The sequence below is a fragment of the Equus przewalskii genome, chromosome 10 (genome assembly GCF_037783145.1).
Source record: "Equus przewalskii isolate Varuska chromosome 10, EquPr2, whole genome shotgun sequence".
In the NCBI taxonomy this organism is placed as follows: domain Eukaryota; kingdom Metazoa; phylum Chordata; class Mammalia; order Perissodactyla; family Equidae; genus Equus; species Equus przewalskii.
In genome coordinates this window covers 4,386,977-4,413,689 of record NC_091840.1, presented here as the reverse complement: position 1 = coordinate 4,413,689, position 26,713 = coordinate 4,386,977, and the positions used below count along the sequence as shown (strand labels likewise).

At 63.9% G+C, this 26,713-nt stretch overlaps 2 protein-coding genes and 1 long non-coding RNA gene across 54 annotated transcripts; 1 reads left to right on the top strand and 2 right to left on the bottom strand.

Moving 5' to 3' along the window:
- Window positions 1–900: 900 nt before the first annotated feature.
- TMC6 (transmembrane channel like 6) lies at window positions 901–18,264 on the bottom strand. Of its 50 annotated transcripts, none has more exons than XR_011522854.1 (23): window positions 18,156–18,199; window positions 16,149–16,232; window positions 15,525–15,634; window positions 14,159–14,297; window positions 13,855–14,003; window positions 13,591–13,686; window positions 13,114–13,272; window positions 11,406–11,511; window positions 11,159–11,255; window positions 10,643–10,900; window positions 10,102–10,292; window positions 9,117–9,261; window positions 7,916–8,071; window positions 7,394–7,545; window positions 7,216–7,297; window positions 6,891–6,988; window positions 6,069–6,164; window positions 5,716–5,791; window positions 4,798–4,896; window positions 4,458–4,634; window positions 4,277–4,355; window positions 2,015–2,082; window positions 901–1,216 (listed from the first exon to the last, which is right to left on the bottom strand). XR_011522854.1 is itself a non-coding variant. In XM_070559844.1 (23 exons), the coding sequence occupies exons 4-23, from the start codon at window positions 14,212–14,214 to the stop codon at window positions 1,150–1,152; spliced, it is 2,442 nt and encodes an 813-aa protein (XP_070415945.1). In that variant the 5' UTR covers window positions 14,215–14,297; window positions 16,149–16,232; window positions 16,960–17,283; window positions 17,373–17,840; the 3' UTR covers window positions 901–1,149. The 50 variants fall into 50 exon arrangements, 39 of the variants coding, with proteins under 39 accessions (XP_070415945.1, XP_070415950.1, XP_070415943.1 ...); XM_070559844.1 differs by lacking the exons at window positions 15,525–15,634; window positions 18,156–18,199 and adding exons at window positions 16,960–17,283; window positions 17,373–17,840 and having other exon boundaries at window positions 4,798–4,931; XR_011522852.1 differs by lacking the exon at window positions 15,525–15,634 and having other exon boundaries at window positions 18,156–18,251.
- TMC8 (transmembrane channel like 8) lies at window positions 17,982–26,713 on the top strand. Of its 2 annotated transcripts, none has more exons than XM_070559862.1 (16): window positions 17,982–18,380; window positions 18,977–19,271; window positions 19,468–19,616; window positions 19,974–20,123; window positions 20,417–20,499; window positions 21,010–21,146; window positions 21,466–21,613; window positions 21,965–22,135; window positions 22,437–22,576; window positions 23,682–23,805; window positions 24,133–24,230; window positions 24,430–24,613; window positions 24,777–24,907; window positions 24,998–25,156; window positions 25,550–25,628; window positions 26,195–26,713. In XM_070559862.1, the coding sequence occupies exons 1-16, from the start codon at window positions 18,206–18,208 to the stop codon at window positions 26,378–26,380; spliced, it is 2,409 nt and encodes an 802-aa protein (XP_070415963.1). In that variant the 5' UTR covers window positions 17,982–18,205; the 3' UTR covers window positions 26,381–26,713. The 2 variants fall into 2 exon arrangements, with proteins under 2 accessions (XP_070415963.1, XP_070415962.1); XM_070559861.1 differs by having other exon boundaries at window positions 18,005–18,761.
- On the bottom strand, window positions 21,428–25,848 carry LOC139073815 (uncharacterized). Of its 2 annotated transcripts, none has more exons than XR_011522859.1 (3): window positions 25,527–25,848; window positions 22,046–22,177; window positions 21,428–21,552 (listed from the first exon to the last, which is right to left on the bottom strand). It is a non-coding gene; the product is annotated as an uncharacterized lncRNA (long non-coding RNA). The 2 variants fall into 2 exon arrangements; XR_011522858.1 differs by having other exon boundaries at window positions 22,046–22,204; window positions 25,527–25,800.

Genomic DNA, 26,713 nt, shown 5'->3' with positions numbered 1-26,713 from the left:
GGGGGCACCGCTACTGGCAGTGGCATCCCCACTGTGGGTCTCACCTGGCTCTGCCCACTGCCTCAGCCAGGCCAGAGCTCCGCTCTTCCGGGCTCCCCTCTGGGATGAGGAGTGCTGGGGCCCGTTGTTCTCTGATCTCGTTTCCCCACCCAGGGCCCTGTGCCCAGCTCCTGCGGACATGAGACACTGGGGCTGTGACAGCCTAGTCCCCTCCTCCCTGCAGCCTGCTCCCTCACCCCACAGGCTCCTCAAACAGCCTGGCGGGACCTGGGGCCACCCCTACAGCCACAGGCAACCAGACCCCCTCCCGCTCTGCCTGGCAGGCTCCTCTCCCATTGGCTCAGTCACAACTGAAATGTCATCCCCCCCCAGGTCCCTCCCTAAATTTGCCCTCCTGCCCCCCGACCCCACTAACCACTAAAGGCTCACCGCCGCTGACCGGCACCGGGGACACGCCCCTAGCGCTGGCCTGCTGGGCTCAGGCTGCGGCGCGGTCCCTCCCTGCCACCTGGGGCTCGGCCAGCAGAGGGCGCCCTGTGCTCGGCACCGCAGCCCCACTGCGTGTTTCATCTGTACTGAAACAGCCCGGGCCTGGGGGCGCCCCACCGAGGCGTCTCCCGGGCTTCTCGTGACCGCAGGAAGTGGTCAGTTCACGTTCGTCCATCCAAAAGTGCATCCGTGACTACTGAGAGGAAGGCTGCGGGCCCTGGTGTGGTCTCCAGGGAGAGGTGCCTTCAAGAGCCAGAAGGAGGAACTGAAGGAGCTGCCTGTGCAGGAGGCTGAGGTTCCCACGACCTCGGCCGGGAGGTCACCCACGGGGCAGCGGGAGGCAGGCTGTGGTCCCAGGGGCAAGGCCCTGCGCACCCCAGGGCAGGCCCAGGCTCCCAAGAGACAAACCCATTTTGCAAAACATGTTTAATCAGAATAAATAGAGTCTGGGCAGGGCAGGGTCCCATTCACCCACCCTCCAGCCCCAGCCTCAGATGGCCACAGAGTCCTGTCACCCTCCTGTGTCCAAGCGGGGTCAGCCAGAGGGACCAGTGCAGTCTCGGGCCAGCATCTCTGCCTGCAGGGCCGTGGGGACGGAGGGTGACACAGGGTGCAGGCCGAGCTGTGAGCAGACACAGGGCTGCCAGACACATCGCTGTCCTACCGGGCGTCCCGCTCATCTGCAGGCAATGTTGGGGGCACCTCGGCCTCCTGGGCTCTCCCAACCCTGCCACAAAGGGAAGTCAGCCAGGGGTGGCTGCGGTCCCTCCAACCTGGTGGGCCAGACACCCAGCAGCCTTCTTCAGGGGCTGCATTCGGCCTCAGAGGGTAAAGAAGGCTCTAGAGAGAAGTGGGAGGGGCTGGGCAAAGGCTCGGATCCCCTCTGATGCATTTGTTTAAGGGGGCTCCTGCCTGCGGAGGAGCCCCGGGGTCTCTGCAGACCTCAGCCTGCCCACCTGGCCGGGGGGAGTGTTGGGGGGGCTGTGTATTCCCGTGTGTCTGTCTGTCCAGGCAGCAGGAAGCTGTCTGAACTCATCTCCCTTTCCCTGGGCTGAACCACAGGTAACAAATGAAGGGTGAGACGTGGGGCCGCAGCAGCAACCCCGGCCCCACCCGTGGCCACCCAAGGCCGAGACACAGCATTTGGGGGTGTTCCCCCCACCTTTGTGGCAGGCACCCCCGACTTGTAAAGAAAGGGGAGAGGCAGAGAGAAGAGGAGGGAAGGGCATGAGGGCCCCGCTCGACCTCCCCACCCACAGGCTCTCATTGCCCTGTTCCTCTCACCAAACTGAACAGGTTGCCTCCTCCCCCAAAAGCCCCACACACCTGAGGAGGAAAGTGGGGGCGAGCGGGCAGGGGGTCGCGAGAGGCTCCCAGGGACTCTGGGAGGGCCACCCAGGGAGCCTGCAGCCACTTCCCTCCCCACCCCCCAGCTCCACACCATGTCCCTCCCTGTCCAGTGCCTGGTCCCTCTCCCCTCCACACTCCTGCGCAGAGTGGCCCCGACCCCTCCAAGGCCCCTCACCTGCTCCTCTCCTTCCCCTCGTAGACAGAGTGAAGCTTGTTGATTAAGAAGATTTTGTCTTCCCCTTCCTAAAAAGGCCAGAACGCAAAAGGTGAGAGAACCGAAGTTGTCCGTCCATCTGTTCCAGACTGCCCTTGAGGGAGCTCACAAGGAGTATTCAACATCACAAGCACAAAAAGTTTAAAGAAGGGGGAAAGAGGCACCAAAATAAGGATGAGGAAAAACCAAGAGCCAAGGAGGGGGCATAGAGAGAGAGAGCACGAGAGAGATCGAAGCATCCTAGCGGCCAAGGTAAAAAGGGAAATGTGAGGAGCTGCACAGCGTGGACCACAGAGCCAGCCTGACTCGATTTACAACTGGCCCTGCCACTCACTAATTCTGCCTTGGGCAAATTACCTCCTCTCTGACCTCAGAGTCACCACCTATAAAAGGAGGATCAGAATGTCTGTCACGGGGTTTTCTATTGTTGCTCTAACCAAGTACCACAAACTTAGCAGCTTAAAACAACACAAATTCATCACCTTTCAGATCTGGAGGTCTAAAGTCCAAAATGGGTCTCGTGGCTAAAATCAAGGTGTCAGCATGGCTGGTTCCTTCTGGAGAATCTTTCCTGCCTTTTCGCGCTCTGGAGTTCACCCTCATCCCGTGGCTCAGGGCCATCTCCCATCTGCAAAGCCTGCAGTGGCCGGTTGGGGCTTTCTCACATCTTTCTCTGACGCTGACTCTCCCACCTCTCTCTTCCATTTTTAAGGACCTTGTGATTACACTGTGCCCACCTGGACAGTCCAAGATCACCACCCGGTCTCAAGGTCAGCTGATGAGCAAAAATGCCATCTGCAACCCTTATCCCCTTGTGCCACGTAACGTGGCACGTTCAGTTCTGTGATTAGGACGCTGACGTCTGGAGCCAGGACTGGCCAACTCAGGGCTCTTTCGACAACTGAATGCGAAAGCACACCACGCTTTGAGCCTGGGCCCTGGGGCCCCTCCGCAGCACGGATCTCAGCAGCCACCAGCACCCCTCCCTCCTCCCCCCCCCCCGCCCCCCGCCAGATCAGCCTCCCTGCAGGGAGTCCTCGCAAAGAGAAAAGAGCAGTCTCGTCAGGATGCATTCCCGGTGCCCCAGACCCCAGCCCACCCAGTAGGGCCGCTGGCAGAAAGCCGCCTCCACCAGCTGTGGCCAGGCCGCCAGCTCTGCCAGAACGCCCGGCCCTGAGCTCCGGCCGCTGTGAGCTCTGCAAGACGCACCGTGTGAGCCAGGGCAGCTGGGTCAGCTGCACCGCGTTATCGATAACCCCGTAAAAGCGGGAGCGGCCCTGCCCCAGGTGGCCAGCAGCAGGGCCCGCCTGCCCACACCCCGCGCCCGAGCCCCGAGTCCTTTGTAACACAGCATCAGCACAGTGCCGCAGAGGAGCTGCCGCCCAGCCCTGCAGTGAACGCCTGGGGACACAGGCACCCACCGGCCCCAAAGTGGGCTCAAGCATTAAGTGCACAAGTGAAGAACGCAGGAGGAAAAGGAAACCAGAAAAAACAAGAAGAAAATGGCGGTGGGAGAATGATGGCAGGCCCCAGGGGCGCGCTCAGAGCCCACCACGCACTGCGGTGGCAGGTCCCCCTGCGCAGCCAGCCCAGCCCCGGGCAGCACGCGACCGGGTGAAGGGGCAAACGCCAGGCCAGGTGAGCCAGGCTCGACAGGGCAGGATCTGGTTTTCAACGTGATGGGAGGCCCAGTAACCGAGTCCCGAAGGAGGGACCAGGCCGGGCTCCTCTCAGGCTGGGCTCAGCAGCCGGGGTGGCAGGAGCACCCTGGGCCTGCAGGCCCCCATCACCCCGGCTCGGTCCCCACAGACCGCCACGTGCTTGACAGACACGCTTCAGTCCCAGCCGCTTTCAACCCGATTCCGCTTGTTTGCAAAATGAGGGCACTGAACAGGGTCCATGCACCAACACGGGTCCCCCAGGACATCCAGCAGCCATTTCCAGCTTCTCAAAGACCCCCACAGAGACTGTCTGCGCCCACGCAGGGCCGCACACCCTAAAACGCCTGTTCTCAACTGTGGTCGCAGTCAGATCCGCCGGAGCCCTCGTCCCCGCTGGGGCTTTGCAGACGGGACCCCCAGCTGCCTCGTGTCTGCATCTCCGCTTAATACAAACTACGCACAGCGATCAAGACGACGGGTTTGGCAAACGAACGCTTTCAACAGCCCAGGTCCATGGGGGGTGGGGCGGGGGAGCTAGGGTGGAGGTGGGAGGGGGACTCACGTTGCTGATCTGCTCCTTGAGGAGGCAGATGACCTTGCGCTGGCCCTTCACCACCTGGATGTTGAGGTAGATCACAGCCCTGCGGAGACAAGACGGCGGTCAGGCTCGACCCCGCGGCAGCCAGGGGCGGGGAGGGGCGTGCGCCGGGCCGGTCCTCTGACGCCCCCCGTCCCCCACTCACAGCAGCAGAGCCGACACCAGGTAGATGGGGAAGGTGTTCTCCACCAGGTACCGGTGGATCCAGGGCAGCCAGGAGACCCTGGGGCCCGCCTTCTCCAGGTGGCGCACCCACACCTTGCCCGCCTCATACATGGTGTCCAGGGTCCGGAAGGGGCCGCAGATGCTCGAGGGCCTCACCCTGGGGGAGGAGGGCAGCTTGAACCCTCAGCCCGGACAAAGGTGAGCTCCACATCACCCCGAGCCACGGCCCCCAACCACAGCCCCCAGGCTCCTCCACACAGCACCTCCCCAAGTCCTGGGGCGACTCCAGCCCCCGCGCCCCAAAGGCGGGCACCACTCACTGCCAGATGGCGTAGCAGAGGAAGACGGCAGCGCCCAGGAAGGAGGGGAAGCAGAGCAGCGACACGAAGACGGTGCTCATGTGGGAAGCCAGCCAGGGCCTGCGGGGCGCCCTGCAGTTGGCCATCAGGCTCGTCTGAGGACAAAGGCTGCGCTCTGCCACCGCCCTGCCGCCCCCCAGGCCCTCGGGGCCTCCCGGGGGGATGGGAGGGGGCCGTGTGTCCAGGCGGCCAAGCCAAGACCCCAGGACACAGCAAGGCTCGCCCCCATCCCCGCCACAGCCACGGCAGCCCCGCAGAGAGATGGACACTCTGGGACCCTGAGCACCGGCTGGAAAGAGCCCGAAGGCCAACCTCCAGGATCCTGTGGGCCGGGCGGCACTGACAGCCACCTCCAGTGACTGAGGTCTCTGCCGGGCCAGACACCACACCCCGTGCTTTATAAACATCGCCTGAGCCTGCCCCCAGGAGCACTGTCCCCATTGCACAGATGAGGAAACAGAGGGCCAGCGAGGAGGGGAACCCGACTCTTAACCACGGAGCTCGCTCCCCCTCGCCCCCACCCGAGGACCGAGGGCCAGGGTCCTTCCCACGGCCAGGAGGACCTGAGGCTCAGCGCGCCTCCCAGCCTCCCAGCCCTCAGCCCCAGCCCAGCACACACGGGCACCCGCTAACGACCACGGCCCCAGACAGGCTGGGCATCACCTCAAGGACAGTGATGCCAGGGGAAGGGGGTCAGCTGGTCCCCTGGGGATGTGGGACTGACCCCAGTGGGTGGCCCCGGGCTGCCAGGCCTGTACCACTTGGGTCAGGGGAGAGGTCCCAAGTCCCAGCTCATGTCTGCCAGCCCAACAGCCCCCTGGCTGCACGCGCTCGCTCGCAAGGCCCCGACACCCCCGGGGGTCCCAGCGCCACCTTTACCTTCTTGACATAGAAGAGGACCAGCAGCTTCATGATCTGCATGGCGGGGAGGAGGGGCGAGAAGAGGACCCCCAGCCTGGGGAGGGGCGAGAGGAGGGGCTGCAGTCCAGAGGGTGGAGTCACGACCCCTGGGCTGCTCCCACGGCTAAAAGGCCTCTGGGCCAGGCTGGGTTCAGGACCCTGGGGAGGGCACAGGCAGAGTGGCGGGCGCAGACCGAGTCTCCTGGGAGGCGAGCACTCAGGGCCCGGGCCACTCCAGGATCCCAGGGTTGGGCCTTGCCAAGGGCCGAGGGGGAAAGGGGCTCAGCCCTCGCCGGGCCGGGGAAAGCGTGAGGCAAGTGGAAGACGCTCACCAGGTCAGCGTCTGCCCGTAAATCAGTTCTAGAACATTGCGGGCAATGTCGAACTCTGGCTTCCCCCGCTTCTTACGCTGCTTCTCAGAGATGAACCTGGGGCAGAGGAAGCCCTGACGGTCACACAGGAGGGCCCCCCCCCAAGACCAACCCCAGTGCCCCCGGAAGACAGGCACCCAGCCGGGGCACCGGCACGAGGAGCTGGCGTCCCTGCCCGCCCCTCAGCAAGGCCCGGGGTCCCCACCCTGGGGGGTTCTAGACTTCATCTGGGTCCTTGTTCTGAGCACCTACAGACACAGCCAGGTGTAGACACAGTCGGCATCAAACGTTTCACTGCTTTTTGAAAATCTTATTTTTTATTATCATAAATTTATATGTTCTCGAACAAAACACAAAAAGAAGGAGATAAAAACCCCCACAGCGCTGGCCCCCACAGCTGCTGCCGTGGCGTTTTGAAAATGTCCCCCCACTTTCTACCTCTCCATTCCGACCCTCTTTTCTCTGCACAAGACCAAGACTACGGCTATACACATCATTTTGAAAGCTGTTTTCCTTTCCGACCTAAAAATAGGCTACATCCTGTCTCGCAGGTGTTTTTCTCAGTTTAACCATCTTTTGCAAAAGAGCCCCAGCCCACTGTGGGTGGAGATTTCTGACCCCCATCTGGGAGGTCAGGTCCTGCACTTCAGGGGCCTGAGGACCTCCCAGGTGACCCCTCCCAGCATGCAGGTGAGGATGCTCTGAGCCCTTCCGAGGATGGGAGCCCAGGTGACGAGGGCAGGGACCCATGCTCACGGAGGGGTGGGGGGAGGGGGGCCTCACCTCCACACCAGCTCCCCGAAAAGCGTGTCCAGCAGCGTGAAGACGAAGTCCATCACCATGAGCCGGTACAGCTCCTGGCCCACGAAGTTCTCCCAGCACTGAGACAGACGGGGCCTTAGTCCCCGCTGCCCCCACCCCCCTGCTCCCCCCAGCCCACCTGGGGGCCTCCAATCTGCTTCTCCACCAGCCCAGATAAAGCCAGGTGAGGGCTGGCGTGCAGGGCTGCTGCGAGGGGCTGCTTCCTCCACCCCTGCCCCTGGGACCAGGGCAGCCCCTCCTGAGGGGCCCAGACGCCTCCCCCCGCACCGCCCGGGCCCACCGTCACCTGGCCCTTCAGGGCGCCCACCCTGCGGCCCAGCCAATGGTAGCAAAGAATCCCTAGGATGACCATCTTTAGGATGAGGTTCCTGCAGAGGACGAGAGGTGTGGAGGCCGAGGGAGGGGCACCTGGGAGACAGAGGCCTTGGCCCAGGAAGGCCCACCTGCCCCACCGGGTCACACACCTGCAGATGGCCACGTATACCTCCAGTATGGGGGAGTCGTGCCGCTCCAGGGCGGCCAGGCCACGGTACAGGTAGGGGGCCCCCAGGTTGAGGAGGCAGACCACCAGGGGCAGGGCCAGCAGCTCCCACTCCCGCTCAGCAGACACTGGGTTCTACGAGGGCAGGGCGAGGGGCAGTGGTCACCACAGACGCCCCATCAACGGGGCCAGGTCCACTGATGGGCTCCCCCCGGGGCGGGGTGCAGAGGGCGGAAGGAGGGGGTGGGAACTGGCGGGCAGCACCTCCCTCCCCCAAGATACCCTCCACCCCGGGCCTCGTGTTCAAACCACACAGGAAGAAGGGGCACAGGTGTCGGAAAAAGAAAAGAGAAACCCAAAGAAAACGAGAAAATAAAAGGCGAGGAGGGGAGAACGCGAGACAGATGGAGGGGACAGGCAGGACATCCCACGGGTCACACAGGGCCCTGGGCGGGCTCCCAGTCCCAGCCAGAGCCCCCAGGGGCTGCCCACTCCCTCCCCGCACCTTGATCATGAGCTCAGAGAAGGCGTAGACGGCCAAAGTGCAGCCCAGCGTGGTCCCCAGGCACAGCAGCCACACGAACCCCAGGATAGCCACCTGCCGCAGGCGCCCCCACACGCTCCGTGGGCCCTGCTGCAGCTGCCACTCAGCCAGCAGCTCCTGCGGCGACAGCGAGCCCATCACTCAGTCCACGGCGTAGACACACACAGAGAGAAGTGCAGACACACGCACGACGCACACAGGGACACGGAGTGCACACCCAGGCAGGCTTGGAGGGACCGAGGGGTCGCCACCCGCTCACCCCCAACTCCCCCACCCGTCCCTCCCTCCACTAAGGCCCTGTCTCCAAGCACAGAGAGAACACAAAACGTGGCGTCAAGGCTGCGCCCTGCCCCTGATGCCCACCGGCCCCCTGCTGTGTCCACCTACTCCCACCCGGGCTCCTGTTGCCTCCCAAGGCCTGCCCCCACCTCTCCCACCCGCCTCCTCCTCCCTCCCCCACCAGCCCTGCCTCCTGAGCCATCCTGCCTGCAGTGCAGGTGGGTACCCCCCAACTGACCAGGAGCCTCAAGGTGCAAAGAGCACCTCGCCTCCCCGTCAACCCGGGGAGCTTCCTGAGGGCAATGAAGGCCCATTAGCCAGGTCAAAGCCATGAGCTCCCCAACGCAAATCCTGCAGCATGAAACCCCAGAAACACAGAGAACTTTCCAAATGGCCCAGGTCAGCAACCCTCGAGCCCTGTGGCCTTGGGCAAAAGACTGAACTGCTGTGCCTCAGTCTCCTCACTTGTAGCTACTGTGGGGAGCCAGGAGCGCGTGCCAGCAGCAGCCCCACCGCCCTCTGCCTGCTGGGCACCAGAGGACACAGGGACTCCCGGAGAGGCCCTGAGAGCAAAGCTAACCCTCTCCCACCACAGCGTCGGCCCCTGGTCCTCCAGCCTGGGGTAAGGGTGGACAGACACCTGAGTCCCCACAGGATGGAGGACAGGCCGACATCAAAGCCCGCCCAGAGCACGCACACCCACCCAAACCCGCTGTGAGCGGAGGCTTCCGTTCCCGTGGGCTCCCACGGGGTCCAGGGCCGTGGGCGCTTACACTCGCTTGCAGGCGAGAGGTGGCCCCACCTGCGGGAAGTGTGCAGCCTGGGGCTGGTGTCCCAGGGACACGGGGCGGGTGGCAGGGCCACAGGTCCCCACGCAGCTCACCTTCAGCTGGGTTCGGATGTTGTCCTGCTGCAGACGCGAGGGCCATTTCTGAGTCACCTTGTAGTCCCAGGAGCAGAAAACGGTGATGGCGTGGACCCCCGAGGTGCTGCCCACCCGGTAGCTCTCCCCAAAAGAGCGGGACATGCTGGGAGGAGCAGAGCCAGGCAGCGGGTGATGAGGGGCGCAGAGGCCGGGGAGAAGACAGACGGGACACTCCCTGCAGCCAAAGCCCACCATCCACACGGAGGAGCCCTCCCAGCACTGGATGGGCCTCCCACCACGGCCCCTGCCCACCTCCAGCCCGCCTCCTGGTGTGGACCGCCGGCCACTCCTGATCAGCCCTGTCCAATACAGTGCCCACCAGCTATGAGTGGCTGGAAGAGGGGTCAGGCTCCACGCCCCACTGACATAGTTGGCTGCCTCCTACCCAGACTTGGGTGGAGAAGATACTGGCTCACCTCAGGGCCTTTGCACTGCCTCTTCTGATAACCAAAACACCTTCCTCTGTTCCTTCCCTGCCCACTTTTATTTAATCTCCCCCTCTGGGGCAAGTGCCACTTCCCCTGAGAAGCCAGCCTGACTCCTGCAATGCTCCATAACTCCTGGATTTTCCTGGCCTCCTCATTGGTCTCTCTTCTCCCCTAGATAGCAAGCTCCTCAAGGACAGGGAATATGCTCATTTACCTTCCTGCTCTGAGCCAAGCACAGCAAATGTTTGTGGGGTGGATGGGTGGATAGATTAACGTGTAGGTAGATGGAAGGAAGGGAGGAAATATCCTTGGGTGGATGGGTGAATGGAAGGATGGATAGACTGATGGATGAATGGGTAGTTGGATGAATGGGTTAATGGATGGATGGTTGGATATGGATGGATGGATGGATGGATGGATGGAGGGACTGATAGATGAATGGGTAGCCAGATGAAAGGATGGATGGATGGATCAGTGGTGCTCAGAGCCAGGGGCATATGGTAAAGGGCCTTTACCTGTACACCAGGGTGATGCAGGTGATAAAGAAGGACATGCCCATGGTGAAGAGGTAAGCCAGGGGCATGTTGTAGGGCAGGCCCCCCGCCTCAGGGGTGCACTGGCTGCCATCCAGTGGGGGGCCACACAGCTGGTTCAGCGTGGTATTACTGTAGTAGCCGTAGTACATGACGGAGTGGGAGAAGCGGCCCTGCAGGGAGGAGGCCCGGCTGAGGCAGGGACTCTCCCCGCTCCCCACACCTGACCACCCTCAGGCTTCACGAGGCAGAGGCAGCACACCCACGAGGGCAGGGCAAGGAGAAAGGCAGAGCAGGAGAAGGGCGAGGGCAGGGGCAGCGAGAATGCAGAAGTGGACAAAGGACCAAGGCCATCCTGGGGCTTCCCAGACCCCACTGAAATCAGGACAAGAGGACTGAGGAGAGCTGGCTGGACACCTGGAGTCACAGCACTCGGGGAGGCGGGGGGTCCCTGGGGGAAGCTGTGACCAGGGCGTGTACCCACCAGCCCAAAGCCCCTGCCCCTGCCCCTGCCAGCCCTCACCCCACCAGTGAGGAGCTCCAGGCCCGTGAAGGTGGGGACAGAGCCCGCGGGGGCTGGCGGGAAGGCGGCCTGCACGCCCACGATGAAGGCCAGCAGCGGCAGCAGCAGGAGGGCGTTGAAGGCCAGCAGGGTCTTGAGGAAGAGGAAGTAGGACAGCACGCTAGAGCCGAACTGGCCCCCGATCTGCTTCAGGGCGTAGCGCCACGGCGTCAGGGCCTGCAGCGCTGAGAGCAGCGCCAGCCCCAGGCTGTGCAAGGCCTGTGGGGACAGGGCAAAAGGTCCTGCAGGCGAGGCCCCAAGGGGAGCCGGCCAGCTCTGCGCAAAGAGCCCGGGCGCCCAGCTTGGAGGTGCAGGGGGCAGCGGAGGGCAGGGGTCATCCACGGCACTGGAGCTAGGCTGATGGCTGGGAGACCCCACAGCGGGACAGTGGAAGAAAGGAGAGTGGCTGCCCCTGCCCGCCCGCTGCCCCGGCCCACCCCGGACGGAGGCCTGGAAGCCGGCCCAGGGGGCTCCTACCAGGCCACAGGCATATCGGAGCCGGCTACAGCAGGGCAGGAGCCCTCGACGGCCCTGCGGGCCCCTCTGCTTCCCGCTCTGGGTCCAGCTCTCCTCCCTGGGGGCAGAGGCGGCATCAGGGCCTGGTCTGGGGATGGCCCAGCACCCCGCCGGGGAATACCTGCCACAGGCTCGGGCCCTTCTCGCCCACCACCCAGCCCAGCCAAGGAAGTGGGTCTGGGGGCCGCCCAAGGCCACAGGCACTGACCGCAGGGAGCGTTTCTCAGCCAGACTCAAGGGCATCCCGCGGAGCATGTGGTCCCGCTGGGTCACTGTCAGGCCCTGAAGCTCCTTCACCAGGAGAGTCCGCTTCTCTGCAGGAGGAGAACGAGGGAGTCCTGTCAGTTCCCCAAAGCGTCCCTCCCCACTCCCGCCCCTGTGGCCATGACCCTGGATGGGCCTCTGCCCCTGCTGCCCACCCCACACAGGCCTCTGCCCGCCCTGCAGGCCCGATGGCTCCGCTCTGCCTGGACCATAGATGCCAGACGCCACCCTGCCCGCCTGTCTCACACCAGCGCTGGACGTCCTCGCTCTGCCACGTCTGCCCCAGAGCCCGGAGTGCCCTCTCCCCTCTGTCGAGCTCCCAGTGTCCTCCAAGGCCCAGCCCAAAGCCCCCTCCCTCGACCCGAACTCTCCTCCTGGTCCGCACTGGCATCATCCTGACCCCCAGGGCACCTGAGCCTCCCCAGCCCCGCTCAGCAGCAGGAGAGTCCCAACCCCACCGCCGTCCCGCTCCACCTCCCCTGGGGCCCGGGGACGCCCCCTCCCCACCTCCTCTCATCTTCACAACTGCCCTGAGAGGGGCTTCTACATTTTCCAACCCCAACTTTACAGATAAGAAATGACACTCAGGGGCCAGCCCCGTGGCCGAGTGGTTACGGTCGTACACTCTGCTTCCGTGGCCCAGGGCTTGCTGGTTCAGATCCTGGGCACAGACCTGGCACCGCTCACCAAGCCACGCTGAGGCGGCATCCCACATGACAGAACTAGAAGGACCCACAACTAGAATACACAACTGTGTACTGGGGGGCTTTGGAGAGAAGAAAAAAAAGAGAGAAGATTGGCAACACATGTTAGCTCCAGGCCAATCTTTGGGAAAAAAAGGAGATGACACTCAGAATGCCGACACCTGGCCCTGTTTGCACAGTGCAACCGGTATTCATTCTGACCCCAGAGCTTGTGCCACCCACACTGCTCCATCACCCCCTATTTGGGGGCCTGAGGTAAACTGAGGGAGGAAACAGGTGGGGCCCCAAGAAAGTGCCGGAGCTTCTGGGAACCTGAACACCAGAGATCACCTGGGGGAAGACTAGCTGTGAGACCGAGCCCCGAGATGACCAGTCTCCCTCGTTCCCCAGCCCTGGTGCACTGGCCTCCACGTGGCTCAGACAGGCCAGGGCCTCTGACCTCAGTGCCTTTGCACATGCCCTCTCTGCCCCAGTGTCACATCCTCCAGGAAGCCTCCCTGAATCCTTCTAGTCTAGATGGTTCCACGATGCTCTCCTGCTGTGTGCCTTTCCTCAATTGCCTGCATCTGAGCTTTAATCACTCGCTTATCCGTTTATTTGGTTCCCATCTGTTTCACTGGGCAGACCATAAGCTGCATGAGAGCTGGATGGGGCCTGCTTACCACCATCACATCCCAAAGACGAGACCAGCATCTGCAACACTGCAAGCGCTCGACAGAGGCTGTGGAGCGTGTGGGCCTGCTGTCGTGGGCCAGACCCTGCGCAGTCTGAAAGGCCCCACTTCTCTGCCCCAGTGGCAGGGACCCCACCCCTGCAAAGGGACCTCACAGTTGGGGGCCTTCAGGCAGCCTGCTGGGCGAGGGGAGCCTGGGTCGGTGTTCCTGGTCCCTCACCCCAACCAGCCTGACCCCCTCCCCACCGAGGCTCTGACCCCCCTCACTCACTCACCCTCCTCCTGGAAGGCCGTGGGGTCCAGCTCCAGGTCGTAGAGGCGGAGGCTGGGCCGGGCGGAGCGCCCCACACCCCCCAGAGGGGGCCGGCTGCCCCTGCGCCGCAGCCTCACCGTGCGGTTGTAGTACTGGGAGAGGATGGCGCCTCGGCTGCGGCCTGTGGACGTGGCGGTAAGGGTGGGCAGGGCTGGGCCTCCCCTCCCCATCCCTCATGTGGATGCAGAGGCAGCCCCCTCCCCAGGAGCCCGTAAAGTCTCTTTATAAGGGACCTCAGATGCCACTGGGTTCCCAAGAGCCTATTTTTATCCCTGTGACGACTCTGGAGTCATTTTTAGAACCCAGCGAGGCTGCAGGGGGCTGCGCCGGGCCTCCCGGCAGCAGACGGGTGGGGCGGGAGCCGAAAGGGCCTGGCTCTGAGGCACACAGACCCCTGCCTGGAACCCCGGCCCAGCCCAGGGGCTGGGGTCTCACTCACCAATGGTGCGACTGGGCATGCTGGCCAAGATGCGGAGCGTGGCCGTGCTGTAGTCAGGGACACCCTCGGGCCCCAGGAGGGCCTGGTGGCCACTGCCTACAAAGCAGAAAGACATGTCCAGAAGTTCTGGAGAGCCTGCTGGTCAGCAATCTTCCCCACCTCCCCACCCCCCACCCCGGCCTACAGACTGCTGGGACGGCCATCCCAAGAGGTGGGGGAGGCCCGCACCCCTCGGCACCACACAGGGCGGCCAGGCAGGCTCACCTGAGGCCCCCAGGGTTTCGGGCCCCGGCTCCCTCTGGGGGAGGACCCGTAATTCCAGACCCTCCTCAGCCGCCCGCAGGCTCTGCTCCTGAATGAGCTGGTGGAAGGAGTCGTGCACTTCGCTCTCATCATAGGGGCTGGGGTCCTGGCTGCCGGGGTGAGAACGGGGGGTGGGAATTCAGGCTGGGGCTGACCCAGCCCTCTCCCCAGTAGCCTGCCCCTTCTATCCGGCAGTGGTCCAAACGGCCTCTGCCTGCAAGTGACACATCCCAGCCCCACAGCCCCCCAGCCCCCCAGCACTTACCCCTGGTCCTCTGGGGTCTCCGGGACGTTGAAGACAAAGGCTGGCGGCTGGGCCATGTCTGCGGCCCACGCCCAGCCAGCCTGCAGACCTAGGGCCGCTCAGAGCCCGGGCACAGCCTCCGAAGCCTCCAGAAGCCCATCTGAGGAGAGATGGAGCGTGGCACCCAGGCTGGCCTCCAGCGCCTGCCCACCCCACCAACTGCCTGCTCCCTGGGGGCCGTGGGAAGCTAGCTGAGCCCCCACCCTGCCCCCATCCGTCGCCAACACATGGTCACATGGGTGGCCTCAAATAAACCTCATGCTAGAATGGGCGGAGGGAGAGAGGAAGGAAGGGAGTGGGGTCTGGGCAGTTCCCCATCGGTTTCCTCAATGGCACCAGTCCCTGGGAAATGGGAAGGGGGTGTGTCCCCCAGGGCCGCCACCCTCCCGGTGAGAACGGTCAGGGCAGCTCTGACATCTCCCTGCCCACCCCGAAACCCACAGCATTTCCTCTCACAGGAAATCCTGCCCTGCAGACAGCTAGCCCTCACCCGCCCCCAGCCCCAGGCCACTGTGTCCCCCCCCAGCAGCCCCCCTCACACACACACACACAGCGATCACTCCAGGTCATGCGGGGGGCTGCAAGGGCGACGGTTCTCAGGAGAACAGCTCCCCTCCATTCCATCACCCCAAGGGCGGGCCAGGCCAGCTGGCTGGGGGGAGGGGGCCGGGCATTAAACAAGCTGCCTTTGTCCAGGCAGAAGGCTCTGCCGTCACCCGGGACAACTGGAACCAGGGCGGCCTTGTCTGGGCTCTTCACCCCGCGGGAGTGGGGCGGAGGTAACAAGTGCCAACCAGCAGCGGAGTCCCGCAGGCTGCGGCCCAGCTCTCCCCTGCCCTGTGCCCTCCTCCCCACCCTCACTCCCAGGAACTCAGCCACTGGCTCAGCCCAAGGGGGCTTCCTCCAGCAAAGCTCAGGTGTGCAGACAGAGCAGGTGCCACTAGGGCTGCCCCCAGACGGACCCCTCACTTAGGCTCGTGCAGGAGGTCCAGCCCCTGAGTCCAGGCCCCATACAATCCCAGCCCCTTCCCCCTCCCTCCAGCCGGAGCACAGCGTGGGGAGAGATGGGTCAGAGGGCCCCCACTTGGCCTGCAATGGGAAAGCAGCTGGAGGTGGGGCTGACAGCGTGCCCCCTAATCCAGTCGCTGGAGCAGGAACCCCTTCCTGCATAGACACACCCTCCCATGCTGGGACCCACAGGCCTCCCCACCCACCCCTTCTCCACCAGGCAGGGAGTGGGTGTGGGGATGGGAGCAGGACGAGGTGAGCCGGGCTCAGAGGCTTTGGCCTGGGGCCCAGGCTGCCTTCCCCGGGGATGGGAGTTCACCTGGGCACTGGCACCAAGGACTTCCGCCCGGCTTGTACCAAGCGCCCGGGCACCCTACCCCAGGTTCGGGCAGGTCCGTAGGAGTTTCCGGGGAGCACCATTCCTGAGCCCTGAGCCAGGTGGGGAGGGACAGGGTGGGGCCCATTTCCAGGAACCCCACTCCAGCCGGCAGCGATGCCTCCAGGAGCCGCTGCTGCCCAGGACGACCTGCAGCCCAGGGGCAGCCGCAACTCCAGGAGCCCCTGACCCCTGCCCTGTCAGGCTCCCACTCCCCCACTTCCAGCCAGTTGTACCGGCCTGGGCGACCGGCCTCCCCCACCCCCTACCTTTCCCCATCCCGGTTCCGGGCACACACCACCGGCCTCTCCCTGGTGCCCCCAGCGGATGGTGTGGCCTGGGGGCTGCGTTACCCCGCCCCCGCCCCTCTGGGGAGAGTCAAACCCCGGGAGATCCGGGAGAAGCTGGGAGGGAACTCACTGCCCAGTGGCCCCAGACCCCAAGGAATTCGGAGGGGGTGGAGCCGCCCGGCCGCAGGGGAAGAGCTGGGGTTGGGAGGACCAGGGCGCCGCCCCCAAGCCCGGGGTCTGCCTCCGCCCGGACGCAGCACCGATCCAGGCCGCGTACCTGGAAGGTGCCGGAGAGGAGCGGCCCTGCGCGTCCACGAGCGGCTCACCTGTCCGCCAGCAAACACGGTCTGGGCTCCACCACCTGGGGGAGGGACGGCGGGGTGAGGGGGACGGAGTGATCGAGGGCCCAGGGGGCGACCTCTGACCGTCACAGGCCTGGCGGGACCAGAGGGAGCTGCACCGCCCGGCCCGGCCCACGTGGCGGCGGGCCTCCGGAGTCACGTGACCCGGCTCGGCCCGGGCGGCTGCGCCCTGTCCCAACCAACTTCCGACCCCTCCTCGCACCCCACCCTGAGGCTGGAGCAGGGTACAGGCGGCCAAGCGTCTGGGTGGATCCCAACCTCTGCTTGAAGTTCCCAATTCCTGTAGGACTTAGTTTCCCCAGGTTTCAAATGGGGATAGTAATTCCAGACTCGCCCTCTTCCCGGGGCAATTATCCAAATAACACAATGCTGCAAAGCCCCACTGATAGGCGCCTTGTGAGGCCCATTGGGTAACCCCTTCCTCCCGCACAGCCTCCTGTGACAAACTCCCGAGCCGGCTGCAGGCCGGGGGTGTCTCCCCCTCCGACGTGGGCGTGGCTTCTGCTGTTCCTGACCAGAGTGCAGGGCGCTTCCTGTGTGCTGGGTGGGGAGGAGGGGGCAGGCTCCGGGAGGACTGACACTTTGTGACCGTCCCCAGTGCTGTTTTCTCTGGTATTCCCCACAAGCCAGGGAGGCAGGCGCTGTGTCCTAGTTCACAGCTGAGGACATGGGGGCTGAGGGGTTCATCAGCCTCGTGTCACCCGCCAGGGCCTGAGTCTTGCCTACCTGGGAGCTCCACCGAGAACTCCGACCAAGAGGCTACAGGAGAGGCTGCGCGGATTTGAGAAAAGGGCTGGGATGTGGACGGCGGTGGGGGACACTCCTGGGCGGGAGAGGCCTGGAGAGGCAGGCAGGGGGAAAGGAAGGAGAGGGCCCCTAGAGGGCAGAACGGGTGGGCAAAGCCAGGATGCCCGAATGAAGAGACCTAACGCGGCTCCAGGGAAGAGGTCCAGGGCCTGGGCTGGCCAGAGGTGGGCCAGGGTGGGGCCTGTGCGGCTGCCAGCGTGCTTCCCAAGGGGGTTAGCTCAGGCTGGATCCTGGCACGGGCACCTGGGGGTGGAGACCCAGGCCTGCTCAGCCCAGGCCCCTCCGCCCACTGCCCCCCACACACACCCATGCCCCAGCTGAGTTGCACTCACATGACCCCAGGCCCAACTGGAAGGTCTCCTCCTCTGGGGAGCCCTCCCGGCTTGAATCCTGTTGGAGCACTTGCCACTTCCTACTGACTGCTCTCTGCCTTCCCACTCTCTGAGCCCACTGTGTGCCCAGCACCCGCGCCCAGCAAGGGGCCTGGCATAGAGGAGAGGCTTGGAAACCAACTGGGGAGCCAGGCGGGGAAGCAGACAAGCCATCGGAGCTCAGCTATGAAATGAGCCGGCCCTAAAGTTGGTGGAGAGGGAGCAAGGAGGAAGAGCAGGAGCACGGGGTGCCCAGGGGATCCCAGGAGAGAAAAATGGCCAAGATGACCTTGGCCTGAGCAAGTCATGAATGGAGTGGATTTCTGAGTGAGCACTAAAGGCCGGGTGCTAGCCCGGCGCCTTGGCCTCGGCGCCAACGGCAGAGGCGGGAAGTTGAGAAATAACTCAGCCCGATGTGATGAAGCCAACCACTATCGCGCCCGTCCTGCCAAGCCGGGGCAACTGGCCGATTAGGAGCCGGACCCCTGCGCCCCCAGCCCTGCCCGCGTCAGGCTGCCGCCCCCCAGGCCGGAGGGGAGGGGAGCGGGCCAGGGCGAGCGCGCAGGAGCAGCGCCGGCTCGGTCGGAACGGCCACAGCGCGGCCCCGGGGGCCGGGAAGGCGGCAGCCGAAGGAGCCGGCCCGACGCCGGCGCGGTCGCCCCCGCCCCACGCGAGGAGGCAGCGCGCGACCCCCGCGCAGCGCGTCCCAGGCTCCGCCGCCAGGAGTCCGAGCGCGCCTCTCACCTGCCCGCCTGCGCCCCGCGCGCCCAGGAAGTGCCGGCCTCAGTGGAGCGATGAGGAAACTGCCGGAGGGGGGCAAAGGGGTGGCGGGGAGGAGACGGCGGGGGGAGCTGGGGTTCCTGTCATGTGACCCCTCCCCTCGGCTCGGCTCCCTCACTGCCCCGCCTGGCGGCGCGGGAGCCGGTCCGAGGAGGGGGCTTCTAAGGGGCCTTGATCTCTTGTCCCCAGGTGAGATGGGTGCAGGGTGGGGGGAGGAGGCGGATCGTGAGGGGGTGGGAGAGAGAATTGCGGCCGAGGGACTGCTGGGGGCCGTGGTGGGAGGGAGGGAGAGCCGCTGCAGAGGGGTCCTTTCGTCCCTTTCCCACGGCTGGGGCTGTGGCCACGCCTCCTCACCTGGGGTCCATGGGGGACCAAGGCAGACCCAGTCCTGGGGGCTGGACCACAACACAGAAGACAGAAGGAGGTCCCAGCACGTCCGGATCCGGGGTGCTGCAGGATGCCCAGTTTTGGTGCAGGGACGTCTCCCCAAAGGGAGATCAGCACGTGGAGAGAGCCGGAATTGTCTCCGGCCAAAGGGTGACGGGAAAGGCCTGCGGCCACAGGTAGCAGGTGAGGGTGTCCTGAAGCAGGCCTTGCCCCGGACCTCCCCCCAAAACCCCCGCGCTTATCTGGGGCCACCCCTGGCCTTGGCTTTGTCTGTGACAGTCCCATCCTTCCGTGCCCTTTGGACCTTTCTCTCCATTTGACAAATGGGGAAACTGAGGCCCCTGGCCCTGTGTTGCTTTAGAGGTGGATGGGGACTGAGCCCAAATCTCCTCCAACAGGATTCTTTGCCTTCAAGTCTGGGCTTGCCAGAGCCAAGAACTTGAGGCTCGCCCAACAGGCGCCCCACATCTCTCCTGGGAAGCGGGGGTCCCAGCCCGGCGCCTGCAACACCACCCCCTGCCCGCCTCCAGAGATGCTGCCCCAGCTGTCGGTATGTTCGGAGCGGGTCTCCGGGGAGCCAGAACCCGAGCCGGTGGGCGAGGAGCTGTGGGAGCAGGAGATGGAGCGGCTCTGCTCCTCGCGGGAGCCCGTGCGGGCGCTGCCCTACGCCATGGTGGACAAGCGCTTCATCCGGTGGGTGCCCGGGGCCCAGGACACGGCCGAGGCCGAGCGGTGGGGGTGGGGGAGGCACCGCGAAGAGGCACCTGTTGGGTGGGGGCGTGGAAATCACCCGCAGTGGGAAGACTCCCTCGGCCCATGGCGCAGCTCGGCCTGGCCGAGGGGGCACGGTGGGTGACACAGGGGCGCCTCCATCCCCACCCCACCCCAGGCAGCTGCGGGAGCCCGAGGGGGTGAAGACCTCGTGCTGGCAGCGGTGGCGGCGCCGGCGGCGGACGGCGGGAGGACGCCTGAGGGAGGCGGCGCAGAGGCTGGCCCGGGGCTTTGGGCTCTGGGAGGGGGCTCTCTACGAGATCGGGGGTAGGACCTGCACCCCAACCCCCACCTCCCCTCGCTGCAGTCTCAGTGTCCAGTTAAGAAACGGGAGGAGGGCATCATCCCGCTTGCCATTGTCGGTCTCGGTCCGCACCACCCAACCCCCCATCCTCACACATCCGCCTCTGCTCCTGGACCCACGGCCCAATCTTGGCGGGTGGCAGCACCCCCTGGTGGCCGTCAGAGATACTGCTGCTGAGGCCTCCCACCGCGGCAACTAAACCGAGGTCCCCGTGAGACTGGTCACCCACAGCCCGTAGCCTTCACATCCCACAGCCCTCGGATTCCTAGCGGGGTCCCTGGCTCGGTGCCTCCCTGACCCACCTGCTGTTCTCCCAATAGGCCTCTTTGGCACCGGAATCCAGTCCTACTTCACCTTCCTTCGCTTCCTGCTGCTGCTCAACCTGCTGACTCTGCTTCTGACCGGTGGCTTCGTCCTGCTGCCCCTGGTCTGGCTGCGCCCCCCTGACCCAGGCCCCCCCCTTAACTTCAGTGAGTGCTTGGCCCACGGAGGGAGTAGTGCCCGGGAGCCCACCTGCACCCTGGGGGCGGGTCCAGGGCTCCGAGTGTTGCCTGACCCTCTGTGTCCTGACCCTGGGCATCCTCCTGCTTGGGTCCCGCCCTGGGACTCTCCCTGCCTGCGCCTTTTGCATGGCACACCTCCTGACATCCCCAGGGCTCTGCTCAGGCCTCCCGGCGGCTGGGGACTCTGGAGCGGGTAGGGGCAGAGCCTCGCCTATGCCTTGGGGACCCTTCTGTATTGGCCCCCTCTCCCTCCTCGACAGCCCTCCAGTGCTCCAGTGGCCACCAGCCCCAGACTGGTGTTCCCAGGTTTCACAATCAACTTTGGAATGTTTTAACTGGCAGGGTGAGTGGGTCTCCTAAGGACCAGGGGGCTGGGGAACCCAGAGAATTGGTCTCAGGGGACCCTAGTCCAAGAGGATCCCTACGCCTCCAAAGACATTTTGGCGTCCAGGTGGACGGTCTTACAATGGCCATGCCAGTGATGGGGTCAGAGAGAGGCTGAGGCCACTGTGCACAGCCCAGGCCCACTGCCCTCAGAGCCCAGCTGGGGTGGGGGTGCAGGGGATGAGAGGGGAGAAGTGTCCAGGCCTCTGGGACACGCACCACCCCACCTTCATCCCTGGAAGCCATGAGTAGTTACCCTGCAGGCTCCAGTATTCCAGTCCTGGCTCTTCCTCAAAGCTGTGTGGCCTTGGGCAAGTTGCCTAACCCCTCTGAACCTCTGTGAAATGGGGATACTCTTACTCCCTACCTGATGGGGTCATTGTAAGAGTTAATGAATTAATACAGGGAAAGCATTTAGCACACAGCCTGGCACAGACTCTCGCTCAGGTGTCATCATCCACATCCCCAGGCCTTCAACAACACCTATCTCTTTTATGGCACGTACCGGGCGGGGCCTGAGAGCAGCTCAGCATACAGCATCCGCCTGGCCTACCTCCTGAGCCCGCTGGCCTCCCTGCTCCTCTGCTTCTGTGGGACTCTCCAGCGGTGAGGGGGGGGCCCCACGCCTCTGCCTCCTCCCAGGGGGTCTTCCCTGATCACCCTCCCTTGGCATGGCACCCCCAGGTCATCAGGAAGGCCCTGGCCCCTGTTCAGTAAGACTCATCAGTGGTTCCAGGGACCAAACTCTGTGTCCCCAGCTGCAGACTTCAGGGTCAGGCACCACCGCCCCTGGATGCCCACCCCCCACCCAGGCCGAGGCCAAAGCCTGCTCCTGGGGCTGCCAGGGGCTTCCCACCCAGACCCGGAGCCCAGCCAGGACGGGAGATGCACCTCCCTCACGGGCCCTGGCCTCCCGCCCCTCCAGGATGGTGAAAGGGCTGCCACAGAAGCTGTTCCTGGGCCAGGAGTACAGGTCACCTCTCAGTGCCAAGGTCTTCTCCTCCTGGGACTTCTGCATCCAGGGAGAGGAAGCGTCCACCATCAAGAAGCACGAGATCAGCAATGAGTTCAAGGTGCGTGCGAGGGCATGCATGAGTGTGAGGTGTGTGTGAGTGAATGAGTGTGAGAGCATTTGTGACCATGTATATGTCACACGTGCACAGGGTGTTATAGCTGGAGGCAGGGGCTGTGCTGGTGTTTGGTTGTGAGCGCTCACCTGCACAGTGCAAGGGAGCGAGGGGGAATCTAGATAAAACCTACTGCCACCCTCAGCTTGTCCCTGCCCGCCCCAGTGTCACCACAACCTTGCCTAGATCCTGGCAGCCTGTCTCCCCCCGCCCCTGACCTGGGCCTGGGTCTGTCTGGCGGCCCCCCTTGACCCATGGGGGCCAGCTCTAAACCGCCTCTGGCCCGCCCCGTGACAGGTGGAGCTGGAGGAGGGGCATCGCTTCCTGCTGGAGCAGCAACAGACCCGGGCCCAGAGGGTCTGCCACCTGCTCACCTACCTGCGGGTCAACATCTTCATCGGGCTCCTGGTGGTCGGGGCCATCAGTGCCATCTTCTGGGCCACCAAGTATTCGCAGGACAACAAGGAGGTACCAGGCGACTGACATACATTCACTTAATCCTGGCCAGAACTGTAGGAGGAGATGGGGTGGTCCCACCTTGGAGATGAGGAAACTGAGGCTCAGAGAGGTTAAAGCAATTTGTCACGGCCAGATCAGACCGGCTCTCCCTGTGGACATGCCCCTGACAGCCATGCTGCCACTGGGAATAGCCCGTGGGCTTCTGGATGCTGGGCCTGTCCCAGAGTTACACTTGAGGGGCTCGTAGGGGATCGGGGAGCTGGTGGGGCCCCTCCAGCATCGGCACCTCCTTCCTTGCTTTTCCCCACAGGAGTCCCTGTTTGTGCTACTCCAGTACCTGCCCCCTGGGGTCATTGCCCTGGTCAACTTTCTGGGTCCCCTGCTGTTTGTTTTCCTGGTCCAGCTGGAAAACTACTCTCCCAACACTGAGGTCAACCTCACCCTTATGTGGTGAGTGTGCCCCTTGAGACTGAGAGGTGGGACATCGTCTGGAGGGAGAGGAAGGCAGGGAGGGCCTGAGGGTTTACACCCCTTATCTGACAACCCTCATGTGAGCTGTGAAGTCAGCACCATCCTCATCCCCATCGGACCGATGAGGAAACTGAGGTTTGCAGGGACAAAGTGCCTTGGCCAAGGTCAATCTCCTCATGCCTCCTGGGTGCAGGTTCAAAGGCGAGCTCTCCTCTGCCCCGTGCTCGGCTCTGCCTCCCCCCTCAGGACTAAGGTCCCCCCTTGGACCCCCCAGCCCCTCTTTGAGCCCCCCACTGAGCTGCACCAGCTTCTCTCTCCATCTGCCGCCCCCGCCTTCGGCTCTGTCTGCTTTCCTTCTGCTTCCCTGGAGCAGGAGCTGTCTGGAGCCCCTGCAGCCTTCCTCCAAGGTTGACCGTGCTTGGTTTGAACCTGTTTTTTGAATAGTTAATAGCACAAGCACATGGTAAAAAACTTAAAGTGCTCAAAAGGATGAGAGATAAAAAATAAGCCGCTACCACCCCTGTCCCAGCCTCCCTCAACACAAGAACCGCCGTTCCCCGCCGGACTCCTGCCACGCGGCAGCACTCAAAGTCCACGCTTGGATATAATGTGCACGCGATGGCTCCGGGTTAGGCCGTCCTGCCTGCACAACCCGGTTATGCATTAACCAGGAGTACGTGTGCACGATGTGTGATTCAGGAGGCAGCGTGAGTGGACTAGGGTATGAACAGGTGGTGGAAGAAAGAGACGTCACCTGCAATTAGGAAACTGAAGGCCCGTATATGCCTGTGAGTCAACAGGCCAGGTGTGGGCTGAGGCCGGCTGAACTGTGCAGTGTTTCCCAAACTGACTTTAAAAGAGAACACTTTTCCCATGAATCATCTGGAGACTGGAATTCTAGGGAACACACTTTGGGAAACATTGCCACAGATGAAGCAGGCTGGAAGGAGGGTGCACTCTGGATTTGGAGGGGCCTGGGCCCAGGAGAGACATGCTCTCAGGCAGATATCAGCACACCTGGATCCTGGGTAGAGTGTGCCCGTGTCCCTGGACTCTGCCCCCTGACACAGTCCCCACCCCCCAGGTGCGTGGTGCTGAAGCTGGCCAGCCTGGGAATGTTCTCCTTCTCGCTGGGCCAGACCGTGCTGTGCATCGGCAGAAACAAGACCAGCTGCAAGTCCTACGGCTACGACGCCTGCGACTACCAGGTGACCATCAGGGCTGTCCCTCCTGTTCCTCTCCACAAAGCCCCAGCTCTTTGATCTCCTTGTCCCTCTCTGGGTCTGTCCTTGCTGAGAGCCTGTGGGCAGAGCTGCCCAGCCAGCAGCACACCTCCAGGAGGCGCCACTCACATCACACGAGATGCCGTGCAGGGTGGCAGTTTCCCTACCCAAATGTTATCCTCGAGGCACAGGTTTTAACTTAGCAATCATGTCAGACTGCAGGCAAGGCTCCTGTACCACAGAGACCCCACAACGGGCAGGTGAGGGGCAGCTGGGGACGGTGGGTGGTGACAGGTCCCTCCTCTGCCCCAGTGCTGGGAGAACTCGGTGGGGGAGGAGCTGTACAAGCTGAGCATCTTCAACTTTCTCCTCACGGTGGCCTTTGCCTTCCTTGTCACCCTACCTAGGAGGTGAGCCATGTGGGGACACCACAGGGAGAATGGGGGTGGCCTGGGCATGTCAGGGGATGGCCAGTGGTCACAGCCAAGGGTGAGCAGTTCTACACATGTGTGCGTCCGGCAAGTGAGTGTGTGATGGTCCGTGACCGTGACTGGCGTGGTCCACACACTTCTCCCGGGTGGTGGGTACCTGGACACTCCCCTCTCCCAGGCTGTTGGTGGAGCGATTCTCGGGCCCGTTCTGGGCCTGGCTGGGCCGGGAGGAGTTCCTGGTGCCCAAGAACGTGCTGGACATTGTGGCGGGGCAGACGGTCACCTGGATGGGCCTCTTCTACTGCCCTCTGCTGCCACTGCTCAACAGTGCTTTCATCTTCCTCACCTTCTACATCAAGAAGGTAGCTCATGGGTTGGGAGGGAGCAGGGGGTGCACCTGTCAGCAGAGCGGGGCTTACATCCTGCCTCACACCGCCCCCCCCCACCCCCGTCACCTCCGGGGGCCTCAGACTCCTGGCATCTGCAAACGGGGCTCACCCCCCCCTTGTTGTTGTTTGCTCCCAGTACACCCTCCTGCGGAACTCCACGGCATCCCTTCGGCGATTCCGCGCCTCCAGCTCCACCTTCTTCTTCCAGCTGGTGCTCATCCTGGGCCTGCTCCTGGCCACTGTGCCCCTGGGCTATGTGGTCAGCAGGTGAGGGAGCAGAGGGGCGGGAGGCTGGCGAGCAAGCAGCTCCTCACCCAGGGCCCTGACCCCGCCCACCCTCTGGCCATCTCTCCTCAGCGTCCACTCCTCCTGGGACTGCGGCCTCTTCACCAATTACTCAGCCCCCTGGCAGGTGGTCCCGCAGCTGGTGGCCCTCCGGCTCCCACCCCTCGGCCAGCGTGCCCTCCACTACCTCGGCTCCCATGCCTTCAGCTTCCCCCTCCTCATCCTGCTCAGGTGCCTCTCAGGACAACAGGGGCGAAGGGAGGGGGCAGCTGGTAGGGGGGTTCTCCCTCCCATGCGCACTCCAGCATGGGCCTGGCAGTTCCTCCTGTGCCCCTGGGCAGCCCCCACGGGGCCTCACCTGTAAAGCAGGCACCTTAAATGACCACAGGGGAGGCACACTGCCTGGTGCAGACGCGCTGGAAGCCCAGTGCAGCTGTTGAGTTATACTTATTGACATTTCGAGGAGAGGGGCTCAGCGACCCGGGGAGGGAAGGAGAGGAGAGAGAAAGTGGTGTCTGCGAAGGCAGGCAGAGAGAAGACCCCAGGAAGCATTTCTAAGAGACTCGAGTGGGGAGGGCGCAAGTGGGGAGGGGCGACTGACCTTGAATCCCCATCTGTCCAAAGCCTTGTCCTGACCGTGTGTGTCTCCCAGTCCCACGCCAATGCGAGGGCCATCCAGAGGCTCCGGAAGCAGCTGATGTGGGTGAGTGTCCGCCAGGCTGGGTGACTCCCAACTGCGGGCGAGACTGTCCGGGAGTGTGGCCTGAGGCTGGCAGTAAAAACGGGGAAGGCGGAAGGAGGGAACATGCTTCTCAAGCGTGGCCTCACTCAGGTCGGGAGTCAGACGTTAGGGATATAGCCCGAGGCTTGGAGACAGGGGTTTATTAGGAGTGTGGCCTTGGGCTGAGGGCGGGGGCGGGACCTTGGTGGAGGCGTGGTCTCGGACCGGGCCGGGGCGGGACCGTGATGGGGCCTTCTGGAGATGCGGACGGGATGTAATGGGGCGTGGCTTCTGGCTGGGGGCGGGACTCTGGAGGGGGCGTGGTCTCTAACCCTAGGCAGGACCAGAGCCGGGCGTCAGACCGGACCCGGAACAGTGACGGGGCGTGGTCTCTGGCTTGGGGGCGTGGTCTGTGGTGGGGCAGGGCCGGAGGGGCGGGGCCGGGGCCGGCTGACCGCTGAGCTGCCCGCGCCAGGCCAGTTGCGGCCTCCACCGCCCCCACGTGGCCGGAGGCGCCCCTCGTAACCGGCCGCTGGCTCCCCCTGCAGCAAGTCCAGGAGAAGTGGCACCTGGTGGAGGACCTGTCGCGGCTGCTCCCGGATCCCAACCCCGGCGACTCTCTGGGACCCCAGTTCCCGCACTCCCGAGCTTCGCGCCCCCGATCCTTCTGCCCCGGATTCCCGTGCCCGGGCTCCCCTGGCCCTACACCCCTCAGGCCGGGACGTCCCTCATGAGTCCCGCTGGGCTACGCGGTGCCCCGGTTCCCGCCTGTCAATCCCGCTAGCACTGACACCCCCGCCTCCACCCAGAGCCTCCTCAGGGCCAGTCCTGCAGCCACCCGCCTCCTGCCCCAGGGTCCCCCTTACCCCACTCTCCTGCCCCCTGGTGACCACTGCCCCTCTCAGTGGGCCCTCCAGCAGGGCACGCCAAAGTGGGCAGCAGGAAGAAAATATGGGAACTTGTATTTATATTTTTATCTGTTCTTTAAAGAGTCTATTTTTGTTGAATGTTTTATAATGTAAATAATATATTAGTGTAGTAACCCATAAATGCAATTTATAGATATA